At 46.5% G+C, this 25,775-nt stretch overlaps 1 protein-coding gene across 1 annotated transcript; it reads right to left on the bottom strand.

The window, feature by feature from the left end:
• Positions 1–808: 808 nt before the first annotated feature.
• On the bottom strand, positions 809–23,589 carry LOC144121561 (techylectin-5A-like). The gene is made up of 6 exons (XM_077654834.1): positions 23,131–23,589; positions 12,812–12,993; positions 11,408–11,550; positions 7,975–8,080; positions 2,330–2,497; positions 809–2,127 (listed from the first exon to the last, which is right to left on the bottom strand). Exons 2-6 carry the CDS (start codon positions 12,984–12,986, stop codon positions 1,850–1,852), a joined length of 870 nt encoding a protein of 289 aa, XP_077510960.1. The 5' UTR covers positions 12,987–12,993; positions 23,131–23,589; the 3' UTR covers positions 809–1,849.
• Positions 23,590–25,775: the final 2,186 nt, after the last annotated feature.

A 25,775-nucleotide genomic window follows, 5' to 3' on the forward strand; every position in this document is an offset into this window, starting at 1 on the left:
TTTTCTGCCTTCAATAAAGAATTTTACAAAGTTTCTTACCCGAAACGGTAGATGCAGCATGTCAATTGAATCCTGGATGGCCATATGTCTTATGTTATATACTTCGACGTGCATTGCATGAATGGAACGTACACCGTTTCTGCGGGTTGATGACAAGTCTCATGACACGAATGCATCCAAACCGTCCTCAGAGCCTAGGGAAGAGCGTAAATTTGGGCGCGGTGGTAGAAATCATGGTGCTCAAGCCAAGACGACCGCAGAGTGGCTAACATTTTCTCTGCTAGCTTAGACACCGTTGGCGTAAGTGACATGGGCCAGAGGTTCCAAAGGTTCGTTAGCGGCTTCCCTGGTTTCGGAAAGGGTATCTTAATAGCCCATTTCCGATGTTTCCACTTTCAAAATGAGTGTTTGCATTTAGTACTCCTCTTTTTGTTCAGATGTTTTGAAGACGTCTTTTTATTTAAAGATGCACCTTTCTCTTCCAGCCACTCAGCTCATTCCAATATTTTTTATGCTGCTTGCATGACTCATGGCTTAGAAAGTTTGCACCCGCTGGACAGACAGAGAGCAAATGTAATTCTTGTTTTGCACTTGGGCTGAATTCACAGGCTAGCATCTTTTGCTGCTTCCTCTCTTTTACTTACCATTTTTCATTCGCTTGCTTCAAGAAGTTTAAGATGCACTGCGTTTGCTGAAAGAATGCTATAATCATGTCTCTTTACAGCCAACAAGAACTGCCATTAACCACGGTGGATTTAAGAACACAAACGGATTCGCTCATTGAAAAGAACATAAATATGGAGTCAACTTCTTTTATTCTGTATTGGAGAACAGAGAAGAAAACTAGCGTGGTTCGCCGTCAGGGTTCAAAATTATGTGCATGGGAACGAAAATAGGAAAAGAGAAATGATGTAAATGTATAAAAAAACGAAAATGAACATGGCAAAAACCTAAAAGGCATATACAAACAATTTCTAGAAAAAGAAAGAAAAGTGCTTCATCTCAATAATCTTGAGCATGAATCGAGATCCTTGATTCTGGCTGAGCTTCTCCGGGAACTGAATGCCGATCTTTCGCAACTGAAGACTGAAGAAACAGGCGTTTTTCCTTTTTTTTCATCTTTCTCTCTTCTGTGTAATTTCACCAGACAAGTAAGCGTTCGCTGAAAGTGCAACTTGGTAGCGGTGATCTGTGATGTCGCACGGTATACTCCGAATGTCGACGTGACTGGGGCAACGGGCTCAACATCTCGTTGTTTCCGTGTCTGCCGGTTAGGCTTCTATCTGGGCTTGTTTGGACATCACCGCGGACACAACTACACTTATCTGAATCGCATTCCTCTTCAACTCGATTTAAATTTCCGTCCATGCACTTATTGCAAAGAAGCTATCAGATGTCAAAAACTGAGTCTTTCGGTTAGCATGCTCGCACATGCAGCCGGAAGCCTCTAGTACTGTTCCCTGGGCAGCTGGTGCAACGCTTGCAAATGCGCAGTCACCTATGTGTTTCATTTACTTTGCACCTCTACGTGCCACATCTCTTCAGTCAATGTTCCCTCAAACCGTTTACGCAAGCCTGCAAACACAGGGGAGTTCGCAGGTATCTAAGAGTGTGTCCAGCCACTTCAAATGAACTACCACCACAGCCTAAAAGTATGCGTGTCTTCTGAATAAGTCTCAACAAGGGATGGAAATGCTTGCACTGTGAAGAGAAGTCACAAAATCATTGTGCAATGTGAGAAAGCTCAACAAGGGATGGAAGTACGTGCATTGTGAAGAGAAGTCACAAAAGGTTTGTGCAATTTAAGAGAGCGGAGATCTTCGGCTGTTATTTTTTGCCGTAAGCGAGTCTAGGTGCGCGCCAGGCTTGCCGGCCGGATCATCATGCGCACGTTGGGGAAGGAGTAGTAGTGAAGCGCGTTCGTGGACCCACGTAGACTCCACTCGATGCCGTCGGCGAAGCTCTCGTGCGGGCCGTTCAGGTTGAGGCCGTTCAAGTTGGCCGAGTGGCACTGGTTGTACCACCAGGCGCCGCGGAACGTGGATGCACAGTTCTGGGGCCACATGTCGTTATCACGGTCGTGCGTGGAGAAGTTCTGGCCGTTCGAGGTGGCCATAGAGTCCCAGCCTGGAAGAGGACGAAAGGGGAAACGAAAGGACATCAAGAAAGCAAGGCAAGGGCGGGGCACATTTTTTCTAAAAAACATTTAAAATTGAAGGGAGCCCCAAGGTAATACCACACTAACACTCTCAAGATCTAGCGTGTGCATCGTGATTGATTAATGGTATGAGTAATGGCTACTAGATTTAGGCACGTCTTCCTCACTTACCTTCTGGCCCGAGGAATCTGCCCAGCTGTATCCTGTAGAGGTCCTTCTCCGGAGCGACCTGGATGGTCTCGTAGTCTAGCGAAGCAGTTTCAGCAGTGCTGTTGCTGAGCACCACTCGCAAGGTCATAGGCTGGCCGCCGGACGTAAGCGCGTTAATGGCATCGTTGCCTGCAGCGGAGAGTGCCAACGGTAAAGATTATACCAGCTTTAATGAGAGTCGCATCGTACGCTTGGCTGGTTTATTTAAGTCTATATTTCCGTCAACAGAGTATTTTTGAATGAATGACACGGGAGGGGGGGGGGCGAGGGGGGGGAGCGATTTTTTTAGAACGAACTGCACCAGGAAGCTTTTCCGAGGTGCACAGCATTGCCTAGTAATTTTTTGTTGATGTTGACGCACTCCATGTTTCGTGCAGCAGATGTCCTTATTCTCAGACGGCGTAATAGCGTCTCGACTAATGAAAAAAATTAGTTCCAATATTTGCCTGGGGCAGTACTTTTTAACGGTTAGTTTCATTACGATTTCATTTGACTCTGACATCAGTCCCTACAAAAACAACAGAAGATGTGGAAGCAGGTCCGGACGGTTCGAATGACTACAGAAGCGGCTGGTCCCTGTGAGAAGGTTGTAAGGTGCTGGTAGCCTCGCACCTATAAGAAGTACATCGCCTGCCAAGAAGTTTGCCCCCGGCATCCCCCAAAAGTGAGTCCCATACAAGGCCGGAGCACGACGCCGGCGACTGCTCTTATACCTGTTTAGGTCAGGTAATCTTCGGCCCTGAATGGCCCTCCTAGTGAGCGTAGCAGGCCGGTCTACTACTGCCACCTTGTTGGTGACGTGTGGATACAACCCACTTGCTTCGGTCAGGCGGGGACGCAGCCCCCGTAGTGTACTGCCGTGCTGCACACCCCTGCCAGGCGCCGCAGCGTTCTCGACTTCGGTTACTTCTTCGTACCGCACTTCAAGCGAGAGCCCGATTCTCCCAATTTTTATTAAGCATTTTGGTTTGACGCCGGCACTGGTTGCGCAAGCCAGGACCTGCCGCCTACGTAGAGGAAGCGCGAGTGTAGACTTCATCTCTCACCCCTCTGGTTTCACGGCCCGCGGTACTACTAGACAGTTTTAGCTGTACGTACGCAAGTGCTTGCGTACGCAAAGCGCTACGGCGCTGCGTGCGTTACGCTGTCCGCTCCGAAGCATAGTTTTAGCTGACCGTGCCGTAGCGTCCCTCAGGCGCACGTGGCGCCATCTAGTGACGAAACGTCCAACCACATCAACGCTCGGTTGAAGAACATTTCATTCGTGATGACTGATAACTAGTGTGAGTGCATTGTGAGCTTTTTTTTGTTCCAAGAAGAAAAACTATGCAAACCGAAGAAAATGTAAGAACTGGCTAAAAGCCAGAAAACTGCTTCGCCAGGTGTCGTTGCTACGAGGAAAACACACTGCATATAGTTAGGCCTAGGAGCTTGAAAATAACCAAATTATCTGAAAAACAGGGGCTAGTTATCGCTTATACCACTGTGTGTGGGCAAGAGTAGGCGAAATAAAAGCGAACCGCTACCATTTGAGCGAGCTATTGCGTCGGAGAATCCGGCGGCGACATGTTTTTATTCCGAAGCGGGCGAGCAGGGCGCCGCCATCTTCTCAAAGTTAGCGTACGCAAGCCACGCAAGCGCCGCAACGCAAAGTCCGCTGGCTAGCGTACGCACGCAAGACGCAGGGCTTGCGCTTGCGTTCTGCGCATGCGCACTACCGTCCCCGCAAACTCCTTGCGTACGCTAAGCCGTTGCGTACGCACAGCTAAAACTGTCTACTAGCAGACGCACCGAGTATTCAAGCATCAGTTCTGCTTTCGCTACATTTTCACTCTCTTAGCCTAATGACACGCCCATAGGCCTCAGTGTTTTTCCGGGGCGACCCTGGTTTCCCAGAAGGGCAGTGAAGACAGACCCAAGCAGCGCTCCCGACTGATCCGGTGGCTCAGGTTAAACAGGGAAGGTAGATGGCTTCACTCAGCGAGGATTTTTCTGCAGTGTCCTGCTTGTGACTTAGCCAAGCATTCCACCTCTGGAATACAACGCCTCTAACCACAACAGAACCCTAAGCCACAAGAGCTGAACGCCCTTTACTACCCAGAGTTGGGCTCATATGGGTCCCCATCAACCTCTTCCTAAGAAGTCACTGGCGTGGCCTCCAGTCGACCGGATTACAAGAAAGCTAAACCTCGCCCAGCCTCATACCTACAGGGCTTTGATCGCCAGTGCCACACCCAGTTAGTTAAAATAGGTACGCAACCTCTCCCACTGTTAACCGGCCAGAAAGTAGATCCGACCCCTCCTAGCCCCGAGACACGCCTTATCCCAGTCCAGTTGATCAACCCTCCGTTTGATGGCCGATAGCTGACAAAAGTCCAGCCCGTCATCGGTAAGACTACCAATTTATTATCCGGTGACATCTCTGTAACTTGGACGCTCCCCGTTGGGTTACAGACAGGCAAAACTCCTCCCTTTCACTCCCATCAGGCCAAATTTAGTACCACGCGTCCTCGGGCTCTGTGATTCGTTTGAGTCAGCGCCGGTCAGTCAGTGAGACATTAGCGTGGGGCGCGTTTAAGGAAGAAAGCGGAATCATGGTTGTGTTTGTGCCATGACCAGCGTGACGCCATCTCCCACGGCCTGCGTAACCGGTAACATCGGACGATGGCAAATGACCAAATGAAATGGAGACTAAATGAATCGCTGCAGAATACTGTCCCATGTTAGAAAGCGGGGCGACGCTGCCAGAGGCGCAAATCGAGGAAAGCGGCAAAGCATATGCGAGTCGGGAAAACTCGCAAAAGGTTAATATTGCAAAATTAATATCTCCCCTTTTGTTGCGCATTTTGGAGAAATTCGTTCGGCATGACATCGCTACCAAGGCGCCCTGGAGTCTCCAAGAGAGTTGGTGCGCCGCTTTCTGTGTCGTTACTTCCTTCTTCGTTACCTTCTTACTGTCGCACTGGTTGTGCCTCTACCGACTGTATGTATATAGCCCTTACAAAAAACGAGCATTGTCTTTCTGTTGCCGCAGTGTCAACACCTTATAGATGTTCAAAAAACGCGACGCTGATAATCATGACCATGGTGGAGTGACAAAATTATTTTTAAAGATTGGTCGACGCCGCATTATTTGTTGACTAATCTGTTCAACTAACCTTTAATCGCGTCTCATGGCAACCAATGTACCTAAGACTTACTAAAGCAAATCACGCCTAATCTGTATACGCCTAGTGTAACTACAGCCTTACTTTCCCTTTCAGAGGTGCTTCCTTAGCGATGGCAGAAGCCGGGGCTAGCAAAAATCTTTTCCTGGCAATTATGTTATAAACCGCTACCACTACTACTTTCCATTTCACCTGAGAAAGAAATGCGGATGCTACAATGGCCTACATTGGAGGACTCTTATGTGCGCTCATGCGAAAGTGGTTATTACTCTAGCCTTTGTTTTTGGCGTTGAGGAAGAAATCAAGGTCTTCATCTAACAGAACATGGCGTGTGAACTTGACTAATTGTACGGCACACAAAATAAATGAATAGCCTTAATAATAATTGAATAAATATTACTGACTAGCAATTAACACTTTTTTGCAGGAGAATATAATGACGAAGTCCGGAAGAAGAAAGCAGTGCATATTCAACGTCATTCCATTTTGCAGACTCTGTGCAAGAATTTTCTACGCTCTGTAATGCGAGTGTTCTATATATATATATATATATATATATATATATATATATATATATATATATATATATATATATATATATATATATATATATATATATATATATATATATATATATATATATATATATATATATTCTCATCGTCATATATATTCTCATCGTTTTCTCATCGTTTTGACCGGCTGCCGAACACTGCTGCTCTCTTTCCAAAGTGGTCGCCGAACTCCTCCGCTCCTGCTCCGTCCGTCATCAATTCGCCACGGCCTACCATCCGCAGACGAACGGCCTCACTAAACGTCTGCACCGTACCCTCCCTTACATGATTTCCATGTACGTCTCCGACCATCACCGCGACTGGGATATTAGCCTCCCATTTGTTACATTCGCCTACAATTCTACGCGTCACGATACAGCCGGTTTCTCCCCTTTTTACCTTCTCTTTAGCCGCGATCCTTTGCTGCCCTTCGACAGTGTACTGCCCGCCACCGCCTCCACGAGTCCTTACGCTCGGGACGCCATCGCTCGCGCCGACGCTGCCCGTCTTGTCGGCCGCCAGCGGCTGTCGGCCTCCCAAGTCAATCAGAAACGACGTCATGACTGTCGCCGTCGTGAAGTCACCTACTCTCCCGGCTCCCTTGTGTTGCTCTGGATCCCTTCCCGCCGTGTGGGCCTTTGTGAAAAACTGCTTCCCCGATATACAGGCCCTTATCGGGTCGTACGTCCGGTGACCGCGGTGACGTACGAGATCACCCCGCTACATCCGCCATCTCCGGCCGCTGCACCCCGCACCGACATCGTCCATGTGTCCCGCCTCAAACCTTACAACTCGCCGTCTAGCTGGCCTGTGTAGTGCGCACCGGGACGGTGCTTTTGCCGCGAGGAGGGGGGGGGGGGGGGGGGGGTCATGCTACGGACGCTGGGAGGACGACGAAGTGGTTGGTAACGAAGACGACGCTGAGGTGCGCGCTTGTGTGCTGAGAGTCTACTCCAAGCCATCGGTTCCTTGCGTAGCAGGTTACCTCTGCTCCTTCTACTGCTGCTTCTAGCCGCCACGTATCAATATATATATATATATATATATATATATATATATATATATATATATATATATATATATATATATATATATATATATATATATATATATATATATATATATATATATATATATATATATATATTTATATATATATATTGCGTACTACGTACGCCCCTTATCGACGAGGGTGGCGCTGGTGAACACTCAGGTTTAGGTCAACTGTAAACTTAAATACCCCCGAAAACAGGAGATTTGACAGCCGTCGACGTAGCTCACTTGGTAGAGCACCGGACGCGTAATTCGGAGGTCGTGGGTTCGGTTCCCACCAGCGGCATGTGGTTGTTTTTCTGCTGTTCTAATCTATTATCTTAAAGCAATCAAATGTTCAATATTAATCTCCATTAATCAACAACACAAGTATTAATAATAATAACCCCCTGTACTCCTTGGTCCCTGTGGCTGTTGGCTTCCCTTATACATATATATATATATATATATATATATATATATATATATATATATATATATATATATATATATATTGCATCGGCTGTGTGCCTTCCGGTGTAAACGGAATGCATGCATACATATGACTTTTAGTTTTATGTGCAGTCAACAAACAACAAAATGGATAGCGAACTAAACACAAAGTCTATCAACAGGTAGTCAAAAGATCGGAGTAACACTTTTCAACAACTTCGAAACATTAATTTTGTTTTGGTTCAAATTTAATGCTCGTTTTGAGGCAAGTCAACGAAAGGGCAACAAAAAGAAACATTTTTTTTTTTCCAAAACCTTCTCGACTGCGACAAAATCTTGGTGTTTTCCTCGAGCTATGATTTCATATTTCAATAATACTGTTGCAAGCCAGCCCTCTTACCAATCCAGTATTCCTCGGCAGGATCTCCGAAGCCACGCGCGTACTCGGTCCAGTTGCGGTAGAAGTGGTACACCCTATTGCCAAACTGGCCTCGCCTCTGGAGGACCTGCGTTCATGAAGAAGCCATGTCAGTTTGCCTGTTTGAATCACATTTCGAACGCTGCAATTGCTCTCACACTGCGTGGTGCCATCGTTGCTGGACACACCTCCTGGTCGTCCCAGGGAAAAACGCAAAATACTAGGTGTAGTTCCTGCCGTGACTTCAACCCTTCGCAACTGCCTATCACCGCCATCCCGCCCGCCAGTTGCATTCTGATGATGAACTACAAAATATATAAAGAAATTACTGTCTGGAAATTCTTAGCGCTCTCTGACTACGTGCAACCTGTGCTTTTAAGGTCATTTAATTTACACAATCATTTCTTGTGCAGTTAATTCTCCTCTTCTCTGGTAAATGCCATTTCAAGAAAATTATCAGTTACGTCAATGTCATTTAACGTGACAACCTATCAGGGGATAGAAGCTACAGTAATTTGTGAACGAGGACAGCAAACAAGCAGGAGTGTCACTTGTCACAAGTGTGTGTAGAATAAAAACTTCTAATCGTCATTGTAAAGAGTTATTAGACTTGGACAGAAGCGACCACGAACATCGTTCTCTATGAAATTAATGCTTTGTTGTGTGGCAGGAAACAGTGGCTTTAGTGGACACCGGTGATCGTTAGAAATTGTTTACAATTTTTCTTGTGAAAGGGGCATAAACATTTTGTTCCGATTATCATAAGTTGCCCCGCACGCGTTTCATTGTGCCGCGCGCATTGTGTATAGGGTCGAACCCCGTCATAACGGAACTGTTTATGACGAAATAACGAAATATAGCGAAGCAATGCCGATTCCTCTTGGAAGCTCAACCAACACGGGCTATAACGAAGCTATGCGTATAAAGAAGTAATAGCCGGGCCCAACTTCGTTATAACGAGATTCAAGTGAAGAAGGAACGTAACAGGAAGTAATGTGCACGGGTTAAAGGATACCATCTCTCTTCATTTATTTATTTATTTAGCAAATACTGCCGGCCTGTGTTACAGGCCTTAGGCAGGAGTGGGGTACAAACATATTGATAAAAATGACAAGTACATTGCAAAAGAAGCAGATAGCGAACAGAGCAAAAAGAACTGATATGGACAAGAGAAAAAACTGAATAAACAATAAAATTAAATGACGCAGGAAAACACAACGCCAGAGAAACAGTTTTCTTACAGATATGAATCTTATTCGTGTTCGTCGAAATTCACAATGTCTTCTGTGGCAGGTATGCAAATTCCCCGCGAACACACATTTTTATTTTTCACTCATCATGCATCAAAACTTAAAACCGGCGTACACTATAAGACTTACCTTAAAGGTGAACTTTTCTGTACACTGCGACGCACATCCTTAACCTTAGGAATATGCTACTGTCCTAATCGATTTCATTGAGGATCAAAATAAGCGTTACTCAGACCCTCCAAAAGGAAATCAATTAGAACAAATTTGCACGCACCAGAACTGCTGACGAGACATGAGGCACGCCGCAGCGGGAGGCTACCGGTCAATTTAAAATACGTTGGGTTCTCAACCCGGTACCAAAGGCTCAGTACCCGTGCTTGTGTGTGTGTGCATTTTTCCAAGAAACAAGGCACATTCGGCGGCCGGCTGCCATCATTCATGTTTCTTCCTTTTTGTTATTTTTATAAACCGCCATTGCCATCGCCGCTCTCAATACAGCCATCATGGGCGATAATCAAACCCGTGGTCGCCTCAGCTTTGCAGCATGACGCCGGAACTGCACTGTTACACCTTTTTTAGCACCTAGACTACCTGTCTGTACATGCAATGCTTTATAACCTCGAGCGTACTGGAAGCTTGGAAGAAAGGACTTAAAAAATTACAGATCGATCGGCTTTATTGTCCATTTCCCAGAAGGTATTTACTAAGGTAGTCACTAATACAGTCCCGACAATCTTACAGTTCAGTCAACCAAATGATAAAATGATAAGGCAGGTTTTCGTAAAGGCTACTCAACCATAAACCATATTCACACCACCAACCAGGTGACAGAGAAATGCGCCGAGTATAACTAACCCCATATAATATATAGCCTTCATCGATTACGACAAAGCATTTGACTCAGTCCAACCTCATCAGTCGATTATGATGGAGTCAGGATGGAGATGAGCCGTATGTAAAAATTATGGAAGACAGCCACCATAGCCCTCCATGAATGCCGCAATAAAATTCCAATAAGGGAAGGTGGCAGGAATGGAGACACGATACCGTCAGTGCTATTCACAGCCTGTTCACAGGAGGAATCGGGAACAGTTGGGGAGAAGAGTTAACAGAGAATACCTTAGTGATCTGCGATTCGCTGATTGCATTGCCTTGCTAAGTCACTCAGGGGAAGAACTGCAGAGCATGATCAATGACTTAGACAGGTACAGCCGAGCAGAATGGTGGGTCTAAAATCAGTTCACAAAACAGCAGTTCACAATCCGTAGCAAGAAGCTGGAAATGTCAAAGGAATACCTCTGCTTAGGGCATGTAGTCACCGCAGATCCGGATCAGGAGAGTAAATAACTAGAGCAGTAATAATGGGGTGGAGTGCATTTTGCAGGTTGTACCAGATCATGAATGGCAGTTTACCAATATCCCTCAAGAGAAAAGAATACAACAGCTGTATCTTACCAGTACTCATCTACGGGGCAGAAACGTAGAGGCTAACGAAAAGGGTTCAGCTCAAGTAAAGGACAACGCAGCGAGCTATGGAAAAAAAAATGATAGATGTAACACTAAGGGACAAGAGAACAGAGTGGGTCAGAGAACAGACGCTGGTTAATGATATCCTAGCGGAAATCAAGAGGAAGAAATTGGCTTTGGCAGGGCACGTAATGCGAAGGCAAGACGACCGCTGGTCGTTAGGGTTAAAGGACTGGATACCAGGAGAAGGCAAGCGTAGCAGGAGGCGGCAGAAAGTTGGGTGGGCAGATGAGATTAGAAGTTTGCGGAGATAAGGTTGCCAAAGCCAGCACAGGACAGGGTTAATTGGAGAGATATGGTAGAGCCATTTGTCCTACAGTGGGCGCAGTCATGCTTACGATGATGATGACCATGAAACCATCTCCATTATCAATACGGGGGAAATCTCGTGCACTGTGCTGGCCACCATGAACTCTGGGTCTTGCAAAACATCCTGAATGGTAAACACCGTTTGTTGAGTGGCTACTCTCGGCGCTGGTGCGCTCCTTTAATCGCAAAAAAAATCGCAACTTCTCTCAACTGGCTAAGCTCCGGGCGGCCTAAACCAACAAACTGCGAAGAGGGCGCACAAGGGTAAGTTATAGAGTGCCAAGGAAGAAGCTGGGTAAGCCCAGCGTGTCGCTGAATGGTTGGCTCACCGTCCAGCCTCCGCCGTCCGTATCCATGTCGCAGTAGACGCTCTGTCCGGACGGACCAGCAGCCTTGTGGAACACGGTGTACACCCCGCTGGCCCGCTGGCCGGCGCCAAGCAGATCAGTGCAGTGGCGAGGCAAAATGGTGGCTGCGAAGCGAGTGAGGAAAAGAACTAACGTTACTCGCAGTTGAGAACACACTGAACAGCGGCTCGCCAGCTGTCGACCTCAAGGGAATACGAACGGCTGTCAAGTAAGGCGATAAGGCAATACGAAGAAGTGCGTTGACATTGAACCCTCGAGTTTCAGTGCGGCAAAAATTTTAAAAACATTGAGAAGAAACGATTAGCACCCACCTAAATGTTTCTTATTCTAATTTTCTACTTTGCCGTTTCGTTGATTTGCTGCATATGTATAAAGTTATTCACTGCACTTGAACACTTTATCGTGGGCTTAAGCCAATTTCTTAGAACGGTAACAGCGCACAGAAAGTCTCCAGGGAACGACTGCCTAAAGTCTGCGTGTAATAACAAAGTTGCAACTCTTTCGGTATTTACCTTCTCGTTTTCCCCTTCGACTTGCGTCTCCAGCCGAGCTCGCAACGGCGCGCCGCCCAGCACTGACGACGTGACCACATTGCGCATTTCTTAATGCTTTCATCTGCTACGAGACAGGAGCCGTCTCAATACCGGCCCCTCTTTTCGTAGCTAACGCACTGGAGAGCTGTAGAACAGGGGAACTCTATCTCGGTTAGCGGAATAGGGAATAGTGTGGCTGCAAGGCGCATGCTCAGAACTATTGTCCTGCGCATGAACACTGGCGCCCCGCTGTTCCCCTATCCCCTAACCGATAAGGTGGTCCTCTTATTCTAAAACTCGTTGTTGCCTCTGCTCTCGCTCGTGTTCGTTTAGCTGGCCCAATTTAATTTTTTCCCCTGACGTCACAAAGACCAACCACGTGAAGTCTCTCAGGTCAAAACGTTACTCCGAATCCGGCGAGCGGAAACTGCAGGTGAAGGAGAGAACGAGTTAGCTTCCCGCCCGATTTATGTACCACAAAAACCTCTCGACATTTGGCACAGAGGTTCATCTTGCACTTGACCACATGTATTTCACGTGACACTTTAAAGATTCTTAAACTGTCACTCAGGCTCTTTTAACTCCGTCAGAGACGAGCAAGCTTCACACAAAGGAATATCCATACAACATATTTTGAGTACAGGACTGGTCATTGTTTTATTCAGGGCAAGGCCACAGTGAGAGGCAGGTTACAAGCGAGCGATTCATATTAGCGGAAGAGAAACGTTTCGGCGCCGCGATGTGCAGTTAAAGCCCACCGCGTTGCGCTCACAGTCTGCGCTCCTGGCGCGCTACTTAGCGTCACCGACGGTGAAAGGATCAATCAGGTTACTCTTGAGGTTGGCCAGTATCTCGGTCAGCTCGCGTGCCCGCTGCTCGGCCTGCTCGATGGAGGGGCGGACGTCCGTCACTGCAAGCGCTGCTGAGACTGTTGCCATGGCGATAGCGTACAGCAGGAAGACGCCAGCCAGCATGGTCAGTCTCTGGCGAAGATGTCCGGCGGCCATCTCGAAGCTGGAACGAGCGAAAAACCGGAAAAGGCACGAAGGCTTACTTCCGTGCGCTTTATTTTCTTCCGGGGCCGTATTCCGTAAACTGTCCATTTTCCGTTGTGCGTTTCGCGTCCGTTTGGTCCTTTGTCATTGGTCACTCATGTGTACCCGCGGCTTTCAAGCGTCCGTAGGAAGCAACCCGACCATTGGGTGGTTGGCGAACGGACCTCGCCATTGCCTCCCATTGGCTGCAACGGCGACGATTTCAGACACTGGTGAGGTGCACCGCAGCACTCTGTTAACAGCAGGCGACCGAACCGCACCACCGGCTGCCATTGGCTGCGATATGCAGCCAATGGTGAGGTCCGGCCGCAAAATACGCAACGGCCTAGTCGCTTTCCGCAGACGCTTGAAAGCAGCGGGTATATCTCAGTGACCAATGACAGAAGACCAAATGGACGCGAATTGGCCCGCAGATAATGGACAGCTCGTAAAATACAGCCCCGAGTACTCCACCTTAAGCTCAAGGATGTCCGAAAGTCATTCTTGAAAACACGTCGCCCTAAATAATACCCAAAGTATAAATGCTATGAATAATCGATGTATACCGTTCGAAAGGGCTTTTTCAAAGTTTTCAAACGGCGCGAGTTTCGTGGGTCCATCAGCTAACTTGGGAGAGTTATGGTCATCCGCGTATCCACTATGCTGTGCTGGGCGTGTAGTGCCCCCTTTGGTCTGAACTATGTGTTACAGCAACGAAGGGCACATTCCTAAGGGAGCGGCAGATGACGCCAACGTCGTGGTTTCCTACGATGGCTGAAGAACGTGCCCCCGAGAGAGTCCGGGAGGCCGGAGTTAAGCCAGCTGAGGCAGAATGGAGAGCACTCCCCGAGAAGAGCTGGCACTCACCGCCGCGCCAACCGTCAACCATTAAGTGCACGTCTGCACTGTCCCTGGCTTTCGATAAATCCAAGGGCGATAAATTTTGATTCCTCCCACACTGTGGCACAGGCACTACGCGCACAGTGTCTCAAATTTACACAGCACACGCGGGAACTTAATCTGTTGAGCATGACAATAAAATTCGCTCATTACCAGAATAACTACTAAAACAGGTACGGTTACACGTGAAGAAGACAATTATAAGCGAGATCCAGGGGCCTCTTGTGAACACGTCGTCTCACGGAGACTATCGAGCACATTCGTTTTGTGAATTCAGAGCAGCCTTCCACAATATTGTTTCAAACGTCCACAGTGTTATTTAGAGACACAAAAGCAGTACTGAACTCATTGTAATTGAGTTTGTTGGCTCCCTGGCCACCTTACTAAATTTATCAGGTTGTCGTCCGTGTAAGAAGTTCGCCGATGAGACACAGCTCCCCCAAAACATTTTCATAAACAAAAGGACCCTTTCGCCGTTGAAACGTCAAGCATATGCAGTTTTTGTACACCAATAGCCTCCCCTTTCCAGGTTGTGCCGTCCTGATTTTTAACTCAGTAAGACTCATATACGCAAAGAGATTCGAAAACGTGCGAAACAGTTCGACGAGGCGCAAACAGTTATCCGCACCGCAGCGTGCCCAGACAAGAATCCAGCAACTATTCGAGCATCCATACGCATTATCCAAACCAGACAACACACCCGATCAGGTGAACACCCGTTTGGCAATCCCGTGTGCTGTACGATGTCAGTGCATGTTAAATATCGCCAGGTGGTCGAAATTATTCCAGAGCCCTCTACTACGGCAACTCTTTCTTCCTTTCTTCTTTCACTCCCTCCTTTATCCCTTCCCTTACAGCTCGTTTCAGGTATCCGCCGATATGTGAGACAGATACTGCGCCTTTCTCCAAAAACCAATTTTCAATTTTCAATTTTCAGTCCGGAACCTGAAAGAAAATGGCTGCAACTTGACACTTTCCGCAAAGCACGTGCATTTCGCACAGCGCGTGCGAGGGCAACAGAGGCTGTGCGAAACGTGAGACAGGCATGGCTGCCAGAAATTCTTGCCCGAAAAACAAAAAGTTTACGTTAAACAACAGGACAAGAGCGCACCCCTGTTGCCGATGCAAAGGAGGCGCAGCACCCCGGACGCGTGCTGTTTACACCCGGTCGTGGCACGTAGTAAAAATATCCGACACATGTCGCTTCTTCGCGGCTTTTTTGCACAGAATTCCTGTGCAGAAAAATGAACGAGCACTGAAATTTTGCTTCGCGCTAGCTCGGTGTAAAGTTCAGCATTTCAGCGAAGCACTGTTTCTTATTCACCTTCGGCATCACGGTGCGGGCAAAAGACTAGACAAAAACTCCATTCAAGTTCTCTAGCCAGCGTGGTTCGAAGCATTCTGCAGGTACAAGGATTTTATCTTCTGCCGTTTGGGTAAAGAACAAACATAAAATGTCTGTAATTCTTTATTCAGGCCATTTTATAAACGGCGTTTTTTTTTTTATCGCATGCGTCGAAATTGCGGTACATTTTGTAGATAAAAACAATTATGTTCTCTTAAAAGAAGAAGCCTGATGAACGCTGCAATAGTAGCTGATTAATATGCCATTTGTTGTTAGAACAACAACATATGGCCGAGTTAATAACCTGCACAGGCCGAAAACGCACATAGTTGAACGAATACTTACAGGGTGCCCTGTCTTTCGCTGCTTCATAATCTTGAACGCTATGATCGAGCCGTCGCGACGTACATGGAACTAACTACGGAATAATTTGTGTCGTGGGAGCTACTCGATGTTAATGGACCCCCGCGGTGCCTCAGTGTTTATGGCATTCGGCTGCTGACCTGAAACACGCGGGTTCGATCCCGGCCGCGGCGCTCGCATTTCTATGGAGGCGAAATTCTGGAGGCCCGTGTACTCTGCGATGTCAGTGCACGTTGAAGAAACCCAGGTGGCCGAGATTTCCGGACCCCTTCACTACGGCATCCCTCATAGCCCGAGTCGCTTTGGGACGTTCAACCCTCATAGGCCGTTAATATGCCTGTAAAAGTGCCGTGCTTGCGTACTAGTAAGAAAGTCTGCTCCGCATACCCTTCATGCTAGCGTATAATCCGTTTGAATCGTTGAAGAAATAGAAAATGTTTACGCAGACCTATAAACGTCACTGTTTGCAATGCCACGCAGACGATGTTAAGCTCAAACTTTTCGCTCTACTCGCTCTTTTATGGGTTACCATTACAAGACGCTTCTTTCCAGATATTGCTGCCTTAAACAACTCTGCCCCATCCAAGTGGGCACTGAACTGCCCCCTGGGAACTCCACTGGACGTCCTCAGGACATCTCGAATATCCCCGGGATGTCCAACAGAGTTTAAGTGCCCAATGGAATGTTACGTCAGTGCGTGACACTCCAGTATCAACCAACATGCCAGCAACGCGCGTTAGGCCCTCAGTTATGCATAAGGCGCGTTATGCCCTTAGGCCGGTAGCCTTTTATTAATCCAGCGGGCACAATCATTAAACCAGAGCCACAAACTACGCCCAGGGTGTCTCAGATTACGTGAGTCAAGGTTTTAAAAATAACAGATTCAAGCAGTGGAAGCAACACTAAAAGAGTCCTGATAGCGACCTGCAAACCAATAAGTGCTGTGTTTTACGTCATAATTTTTTCGAATTTAGCAGGTAAGTTGTATACCAAAATGTTACACCGCCGAAGCAACGTGCAAAATTTCAACAACAACTTTGCAGCGGAACAAAAAAACCCAAACAAGCGCCATATGTCCGAAACTAGCCTTAATCTGAACGTTTTTTTTTTTTGTTGTTGTTTGTTTCTCCGTATCTGTTTCTGACAGAAAACTCTACAGGGTTCCGGCTGCTCTTGCGGATGTAATTACGGCAGCTGCGCGAAGTTTGGCTTGCCATGAGAGAATAGTAAAATAATTTGCACCTGCCGCTTTTGTCACGGTACTGGCAGCTTTCAAATCGCTCATTACTCCTAACACGTTTCCTGAGATCATTACCGCTATTTCCTTTTCTTCCTTGCTATGCTACTATTGCTCCTATTCATCCAGCCAACCTAACTCTTCACTTCACTCTATAATGCCTGGCGTATAGTGCACGACATAGACTGCAAAAATCGTAATTCTCCTTTCTCTGGTCAGAATAGGATATGAAACCCTCGCAGTATTTTATAAACGGTGCTTCCCAACTTATTTTTCAACGTAAACTCAAACTATTGCCAGACATTCAGGAGGCCTGCGGTGCAATCTAACCATCAAGGCAAATTGACCAATAACTTCAACCACCGTACTGCAGCATCAAAAAATTATGGAGGATTTTTGAATTTTATAATTGAATAATTGCACGTCAGCATATGCTGCGCTGTTTCATACTTTATAGAAGTTCAGAAGCCAACGTATAAGTTGACCTTTCATGCAATAATACTAGTTTTCTTTAATAAATCTTACTTTGTTTTTTACCAGTAATTTCTTTGTGGTCCCGCTTGTCGACCGCGTCATGTGTATTTTTGTTTTTGGCGCCGGCGGGCGCCCGCGGTTAGAAATGCTGCAGTGGAATACAACTCAAGACCCAAGCAGCAGATGCCCCTCGAAGGACGCCCTCCAGCCAATGTTGTCAACCTATTTTCAAGACGCCGCGGTTAATCGAATTAAGCCGCGCTTATTCCCCATTCATCTACCGCCTTCAGCAATTTCAAGCTGGCATGTTCAAAGGGATGGGTCAGTGAGCAGAGGGAGAAAATTGGTCAAGGGGGAGAATCGGTCGACACCATTGGCTTGAGTGGGTCCTTTGAAGGGCATTTGCCGCTTCGTTCTTGAGTTGTATCCGACTATAGGAGTCTTGGCCCGTTGCGGTGGCGCTGTTAAGCACACAATGACTAATGTATACGCCGCACTTTTGTGCACTCTTGCGGGGGATGCGCGGGTGGGGGGCTCCGAGAACTCTCCCCATACACCGGAAGCGTATAATTACCTCAAGCTAAAATAATTAAAAAGGTAACGAGGCCTTAATGAGGCGTGGCCTTAAACTTGCTTTTTATGTTTTGATTTTTGTAGTGTAGGATTCTACAACTACGAAAAGTTCACAGATTATAACTTTCATCCGGTACTATCCCTGACTGGGTGGTACAGGTTTAATTCTACTTTCCGAAAATTAACCATCGCACTGGCTGATATTTAATGTGCAAAGCCTCTTGGCCTCCTGCATCGGAGAATGGAGCGAATTACACTGCTGAGAATATTCGCTATCGTTTACCCGTCTTGCATTGAGCAGCAGCAAATATGGCGCCAACTTTTTACGAGTAAACATTCTCCCTCAAACACCCAGCCCTATAACCAAAGTAAAGAGCTTCCCTTGGAATTTCCGAAGCTACCCGTTCGCTTTCAGTTTTAGAAGTACCTTCTTAACGCGGGGTAACGTAGCGTTTACTTCCACGGTGAACCTTCCAACAGCTTTCTACATTACGTTTAAGACTGCCGAGCTTAAATTATCGGGATTAAATTTCGGCCGAGGCGGCCGCATTTCCGTACAGGCGAAATGCATACATGACGCACATGGTGCGATGTCAGGGCATGTCAACAAACTCCAAGTGGTCTAAATTAATCCAGAGCCATCTACGACAGCGCTTGTCACTGCCGACATGGTGCATCTCGACATGGTGCATTTGAAGAGTACAGTACAAAGGCTACTTTGCTATCTTGTCCTTCCTCTTGACACCTGTGTTAACTTGTGCACCGCCAAGGTCTATGTAATACCTTCCCGCGCGGAACCGACGCTGCAGAGGTGCCATTACTTGATTTGCCTCAACAGTTATTCATGCTTAAACTTAGAGTAGCGAGTAACCCCTACCCCCTTACTCTATGTGAATTGCTGCTTAGCTGCAATGTTATTGTGCGCCTAAAATTAGCCTGCCGGTATTGCATGCGCTAGATCCCAGACATACAATAGCGTTTACGAACGTCAGACGAGAAACCATTGCTCATTTGCATATCTGACGCATTGTTCCGTATTTACTGTATCCAAAGAGCCATATATGCTAATAGTACCTCAGCGAAATGGAGTTTCGGGCAAGTTAGTAGTTCATATTACAGAAAGGCTCAGCACGGAAGCACAGGACGAGAGAAAAAGGATAAGCGCTCGTCCCGTCCTTCTTCCCTTGTCTGTGTCTTGACGCTAAGCCTTTCTGTAAAAACAAAAACAAACTGTAGCACCCGCCTATTTCTTCACATTCTTTTCCATGCTGTCCCTCACATAATTTACCCAACACTTATGCATCTGCGCCAAAGTAGCAGCACATAGCTCCGATTTCTGCAGTGTAAGCGCCCTCTTATCATAATTATAAACCATAACGCAAAGTTTTCAAATACCGATTATAAAATTATCTCCTCACAACTGTTCGCCAACTCCTTAAGTGTTTCCGATTTCCGCTAACCCAACCATATCACACATATACAGGTGACCACGGGAATTTTTGGAACAGCGAAAAAAGATGAATTGACTCTCAGAGCGCAGACAAGACATTGAAGGTAACGCTGAGCAGGTCGTCCAGGGTATAGCGCGGAGTTCACCCCTCAGTTCCTGCCAACGTGTTGAGACTGCCAAACAATTAATCTTTTCCGTGATTGCCGTGCTCTGAATATCTTTCCAAGCAGTTATGCATAGGCCTAGGCGACTAGTTTGCATAATCGCCGACTTGAGAAATTAATATGAAATCCTTATTTCTAGATTTCTTGAAATCTCCTTCTATAGTTATGCCTATAGGGTGGTTCCTTGATTCTCATATCCTACGCCGAGTGTCGAGACAGCCTAGTGTCCACGAAAGTCGACCCGCCAGGCGCACGTTATGCAGGGCGCGCATGCAGTTGCTCCGAATATTTCCCTTTTTGGGCCATTTCTTCCCAGTGCGATAATTTAAACGCAGCAAGTCGCGACGAAAATTGCATGATTTCTGGCTTCTCTTGGTGCCCTATAATGTTCTATTTGAATTTTTTTGTCTAGCCAATGGCTTAAAAGTAAACTTTTACAAGGAATTTCTGCATCTGCCATGAATTTGCAACCACCTTCAACAGGTGGTTACAAGTATAGGGCATTGTGCCTCTATACTTGATCCTGTTTTCGTCTGCCGATCCATTGAAAATTTTTCCATCTCGGTGGAAAACGGCCTTTCTGATCACAGTATGGTGTATTTTTCATGTAGCATTCAAAAACCACACAACGTTCCCCATGCTAAGCCTGTTTGTGTTAAAGATTTTTCGCGTGCGAGGGATGAAAGAGTACTTGATTATCTTGATCTATGCCGGAGTGCTTTTCAAGGAAATGACGTGTCTGTACTATGGAATAAATTTAATTAAATCTACACGTACTGCTTAAAAATTTTTATTCCCAACAAAGTAAAGAAAACACGCAAGAATAATCCCTGGATTACGCGTAAAATCTTGCATCTAAAACGAAAACTAAAGCGATTAAAACAAACACGTGCCTGTCGAAACGCTATTGAAGCTGCGCTAGGTGCTCTACGACAGGCTGTGGGTCAATCAAAACGTCATTATTTTGAGAACACGCTACCAAGCTTCATTCAGAATGCTCCGCAGAAGTTTAGGAAACATTTGTGCAGGAAAAACAAACCTGTCGACCAAATTCTGCACAACTGTGTTCTTAACAGAGATAAAACAAGCATTGCTGAACCCTTTAATAGATATTTCCGCAGTGCCTTCACGAAATCAAATTCCCTCTCATGTCAATCAGCTTTATCATGTCAACCCAAACCAAGCATTTTATCTTCTGCAGGCGTGTTTTCAGTGTTGTTGAATCTGAAAACAAAAGTGTCTCCTGGTCCGGACGGGATTCCATATATGTTCCTGCGCCGTTATAGTGAAATGTTATTCCAATTACTTGTAATAATTTTCCGTGCGAGCCTATCAACCGGCAGTGTTCCTTCGGATTGGAGAGTTGCACGGATTGTGCCAATACTGAAAAAATGTACAGCCTCATCTGTTACAAATGTTCGCCCAATATCACTTTTATCTTCTTCTTGTAAACACATCGAGCACATCGTAGCCACTTATATAACTTCCTTTCTAAATGACAGGGACATTCTATCGTCACACCAACATGGATTCGGAAAGGGCTTTTCGACCTTCACTCAATTAACATTTGTTGCTCGTAGTTTTGCTTACATTCTAAAAAAGTCAGGGCAGATGTACGATATCTTTCTAGATTTAAGAAAGCCTTTGACCTGGTTTCGCATGCGAAACTAATCCATAAGCTTGAAAATATCGGGCGCCCTTCTTTCATAATTACCTGGGTTTCTCCTTACCTTTCTAACCGCGCTCAGTTCGTCAGTATTGATGCCCATTGTTCAAACTGCCTTCCGGGCACTTCTTGCGGGCCCCAAGAAAGTGTACTGGGACCGTTATTGTTTTTGGTCTTTATCAATGACATTGTGGATTGTAATTAGTGAACCAGTGCAAATTTGGCTTCTTGCCGATGATAGTGTTCCGTTTCATGAAATCAGATCCTACGAAGACAAGATCATTCTTAATTCTGACCTTCATAACATTCACTCACGGTGCAGTGTAAGGGAGATGAAGCTTAACTATGACAAAACAGTCTTTATGAAATGACCTATAAACGAAATAGCCTATCATTTCCGTATGCCCTTCCAAATCGCCCGCTTGGGGAAGTTAACCAATACAAATACTTAGGTGTTACTATACAACCAATTATCTTAGCTGGAATAAGCATACAACCAACATGTCTACATCGTCCTTTCGGAAACTTTGCTTCCTTAGGCATAGATTAAAAGATGCCCTTTGTAGTGCAAACACTTCCATCATCACACCGAAACTCGAATACGCATGCACCGTCTAGGACCCTTACACGAAATATAACATCGAGGCACTGGAAGTGATCCAGCGAAAATCTGTACAATTCGTCTGATAAATATCGTTCTACTGGTTCTCCAACCACTATTTTGGCACAACAAACATGCAGACGTTGCAAACACGAAAAAAAATCAAGGATTGAAATTTATTTTCTTACTGAAAAATAACACTCCCTATGAACCCCGATTTATTTATTAAGCCGATCATAGCGCGACTAACACGACAAGGTCATAAGAAATCACAAACACCGAACAGCTCAATCAATGCTTTCAAATACTCATTTTTCCTCATACAGTAACTCAATGGAATGAACTCCTGCCTGAAGTTGTAAATAGTATCGATGCCATTGACAAAGCTGCTTATTGATAGTTGCTGAGTTGTTTGTCCTTGTTATTCCCTATGTCCTATTACTCATATGTTTCCTGCGATGTAATTTGCTGCGTTTCTTTTTGTGCATTTTTTGCCCCTCCTGCCTGGACCCATCTTAGTGTCTGCAGTATTCTATAAATAAATAAATAATTCAAAAATATTTTTGTTTGATTGCTTTAGGTAACCACAAAGAATACTGTTTCAGTTCCAAAGCCTTAGCACTCTCACAATACCTTCGCTAGTACACTGCAGCTCATATTCTCTCGTTACCCGCCGCGGTGGCTCAGTGGTTAGGGCACTCGGCTACTGATTCGGAGTTCCCTGGTTCGAACCCGACCGCGGCGGCTGCGTTTCTATGGAGGCAAAACGCTAAGGCGCCGGTGTGCTGTGCGATGTCAGTGCACGTTAAAGATCCCCAGGTGGCCTAAATTATTTCCGGAGCCCTCCACTACGGCACCTTTTTCATCCTTTCTCATTTCACTCCCTCTATCCCTTCCTTTACGGAGCGGATCAGGTGTCCAACGATATAACAGACAGATACTGCGCCATTACCTTTCCCCCAAAACCAAACATTATTATTATTTTATCTCGTTCAATTCAGACTTCAATTCACTTCCCATGATTTTTTGCGCAATAGGAAGGTTTACCTTTTAATCTGTTTTATTCTTTTTTTATTCATGATATTTTGCCCGACATCATACTCCGATAAGAAATCGAATGTTCATTCAATCATTGAAAATCTCTCAAAGTGAAGAAGGTTTTCAACAGATAAATATGAAGATTAGCCACAAACCTGAGGACAGCAATACCTCTCAAAATAAAATAATGTGTACTGATTTGTGTAACTATTTGCAAGTTAAAAACAGAAACTGTTGCTAAACTCTAATCGCAAGCTATAAACAAGCGTAAACACAACAGGCACGTGTGGATAGGAGCAAACTTACCGAGGGGCGTGCTTCGCAGGACGTTGCTGCTTCGGCGCGGTGTCAGTCTCGGCAGCGTCCGGGAAGCGTCTGTCTCGCACGGACGTCCAGGGGGGTTCTCGCACGAGCCGACGGTGCGCGCCCCGCTTATAAGCGGCCGGTAGCTACGCGATCACGGCGGGCGATACATGGTTGCAGCAGGGAAGCCGTGGATGCTCCGCCGGTTTAGACACGTTTCTGCTTTCTATTCTTCGTTCCCGCTAATTTCCCGGCAGGGGCGCTGCAGCCGACCGCGACCGAGGGTTCAAAGGCGCCGCACATTGTACGCCCTTCCGCCGAGAGAGGGGGCTAAAGGTATAGTGCCCGACTCGGGGACTGCGTGTAAAACACTGCTCCAGTTGCCGGGCGGTACGATATGCAAAACGGCCGGTCAACATGCCGAATGCTCCGCGATGCGAGATACGCGAGCCGCGACGACACGCAAAGATAGTAAAATTACTTCGACCCCATCCGCTACTGGCGTAGTGATACGGGCGGCGTTTGCACCAACACCACCACCACTATACCGCGACTTGTCGCGAGCGCCGGGAGAGAGAACTCTGCTTGCTCTGCACTCGACAAGATTTACCGGCGAGCGCGCACACGTGTGACGCGACCGCACTCATCTTATTTCATCGCCTAGCCAGCGCGTACGTGTTGTGATACGCAACAGCGCATGCGTCCAGACACACTGCCCGAGCTTGGTTCACCCCTCAAGGTCACCAACACGCCCGCGCGTGTGGCCGCGGGGGCAAAGTACTCTTAACTACTTCTGACTCTCTCTTTATTATTCGGAACTTTGGATCTCACGTGTACTTTTTTGCGCCAGCCGCATAACTATTCGCTTCGCTGAGGCCGAAAGCGGTGCAGTGGCCAAAGAAATCAGAGAAGATTTCCAATGTCGATGGAAGCTTACCAAAAAATAGCTAAACGCTTACGTGATCACAAAGCGATTGCACGGTGATGCCACTGAGGTATGTAACGTTTGTGTTGTTGCTATGGTTGCTTGGAGCTGCGGCGACACACATGGCAGCGGAGAAAACCGGCTTAGTTCTTACGCCGACTTGACCCCCCTGCGGTAGCTTCTTTCTTCCTATTTTTTTCTTCTTGAGGAGCTCAACGAATTTGCGAGGCTTCCCGCTAGGAAGAAGTGGAATGTACAGGACTATGTGGGAATATTAATATGCCCCTGTCACTTGCTATCGAGATGAAGCGAGATGTGAAGAGAGCAGTGGGGGCGATGGAACTCTGGCGAGCTGGGTGGTTTTATTTTCTTGCTTCGCTTTTGTTTTCGACACAGTCCAGACCGTGTACATTGGCCAGTGACTGAAGAGAGTGAGAAATTTAGACACTCTTCACGTTAAAAAAAGATAGCCAGGGACAAGAGCTACTCACACCTGATTTATTTAAGGCAAGGCGATTGAATATATAGATTTCTGGGCGCACTTGCTACGAATGCGCTCCCTCTTGGACAAGCCAAGAGAAGCGATAAACGATGGAGAGGAGGATGGGGTGATAAGGTGAGGACTGCGTCAGTGAGGCCTCCGTTTCCTTATTTTCAACACATAACCGTTATCTCGAGGAGTATATGCGACTCGGGCATAACCTTATCAGTATCACTTTTTCGCTGCTTTTCTGATGCTGTTTTGTTTTCCTCCCTTTTCTCCTTGCACTGGAAAGGACGCATGCGCTTCGAGAAATTTGTGTATCTTTGATCGCTCGGAATTGTAATAAAGCGTTCGTGAGCAGCGCTGTCCCTGATTCCTCTTCGTAAACTGTCGAGACTAATTTTAGGTGGCGCTTTCTTAAATAGCAAGCATGCATGCATGATGACGATGATGACGTTTATGGGGCAAGGGCAGCTTTGGCCGAACAGCGCATTAGCGCAGGGTGTTTTGCGTCTACACAAGGTGGGGTCAAATACCTATTTTCCGAGCATTTCACCTCGAAATAGCCGAGCACCAGACCAGGGGAAAGCATGTGTCCATTGTATCACCTCTAGGTAACCAGCGGCAATGGTCATCGAACCCCGCACCTCTCGCAAAGCGAGGCCGACGTTCAATACACTAGGCCACCGCTGCGGTGCAAGCATGCAAGAACTATGCATCCGAATATTCCTCACAAATGCATATCTAACTGAACGTAGCGTGAGCCAGAGCACGTCAGCAGTGCACGTTGTCAACTGTTGTCTTCTGGAGCCAAACCATTGGAGAACGCCAACCGTTTATGTAAAGCCACTTTGCAAGTGCCTTTCAGGCATTGAAAAGAAATAAACAAACAAAAAACTTGGGAGCGCTCCTGTGCTACTGGTCTCTCTTCTACATATGGGATCAACAAGTCCTCAGTGCACTCCCTGCACTTAGGACCACTGCACATGTGCTCGCAGTTTTGTCGCCTTTCAGTTTGTTTTTATTATTCCGTTCGCGATTCGCTTAATTCATTGCTCTTTCAGCTTGTGCCCCTGGTAATCACGCGGTCTGTGCACCCGGTTGTTCCGGTCTCAGATCTCTGCCGAGATTTTACACAATGCAGGGGGAGCCGAGGGTGAAGAACACGTGCTGGCTCCAAGCGTGTAAGTGACCCGGCCGAGGTAAGGGCGACTGTCAAGTGCAATGGACTTGGCCTGG

The sequence above is a fragment of the Amblyomma americanum genome, chromosome 2 (genome assembly GCF_052857255.1).
Source record: "Amblyomma americanum isolate KBUSLIRL-KWMA chromosome 2, ASM5285725v1, whole genome shotgun sequence".
NCBI classification, from domain to species: domain Eukaryota; kingdom Metazoa; phylum Arthropoda; class Arachnida; order Ixodida; family Ixodidae; genus Amblyomma; species Amblyomma americanum.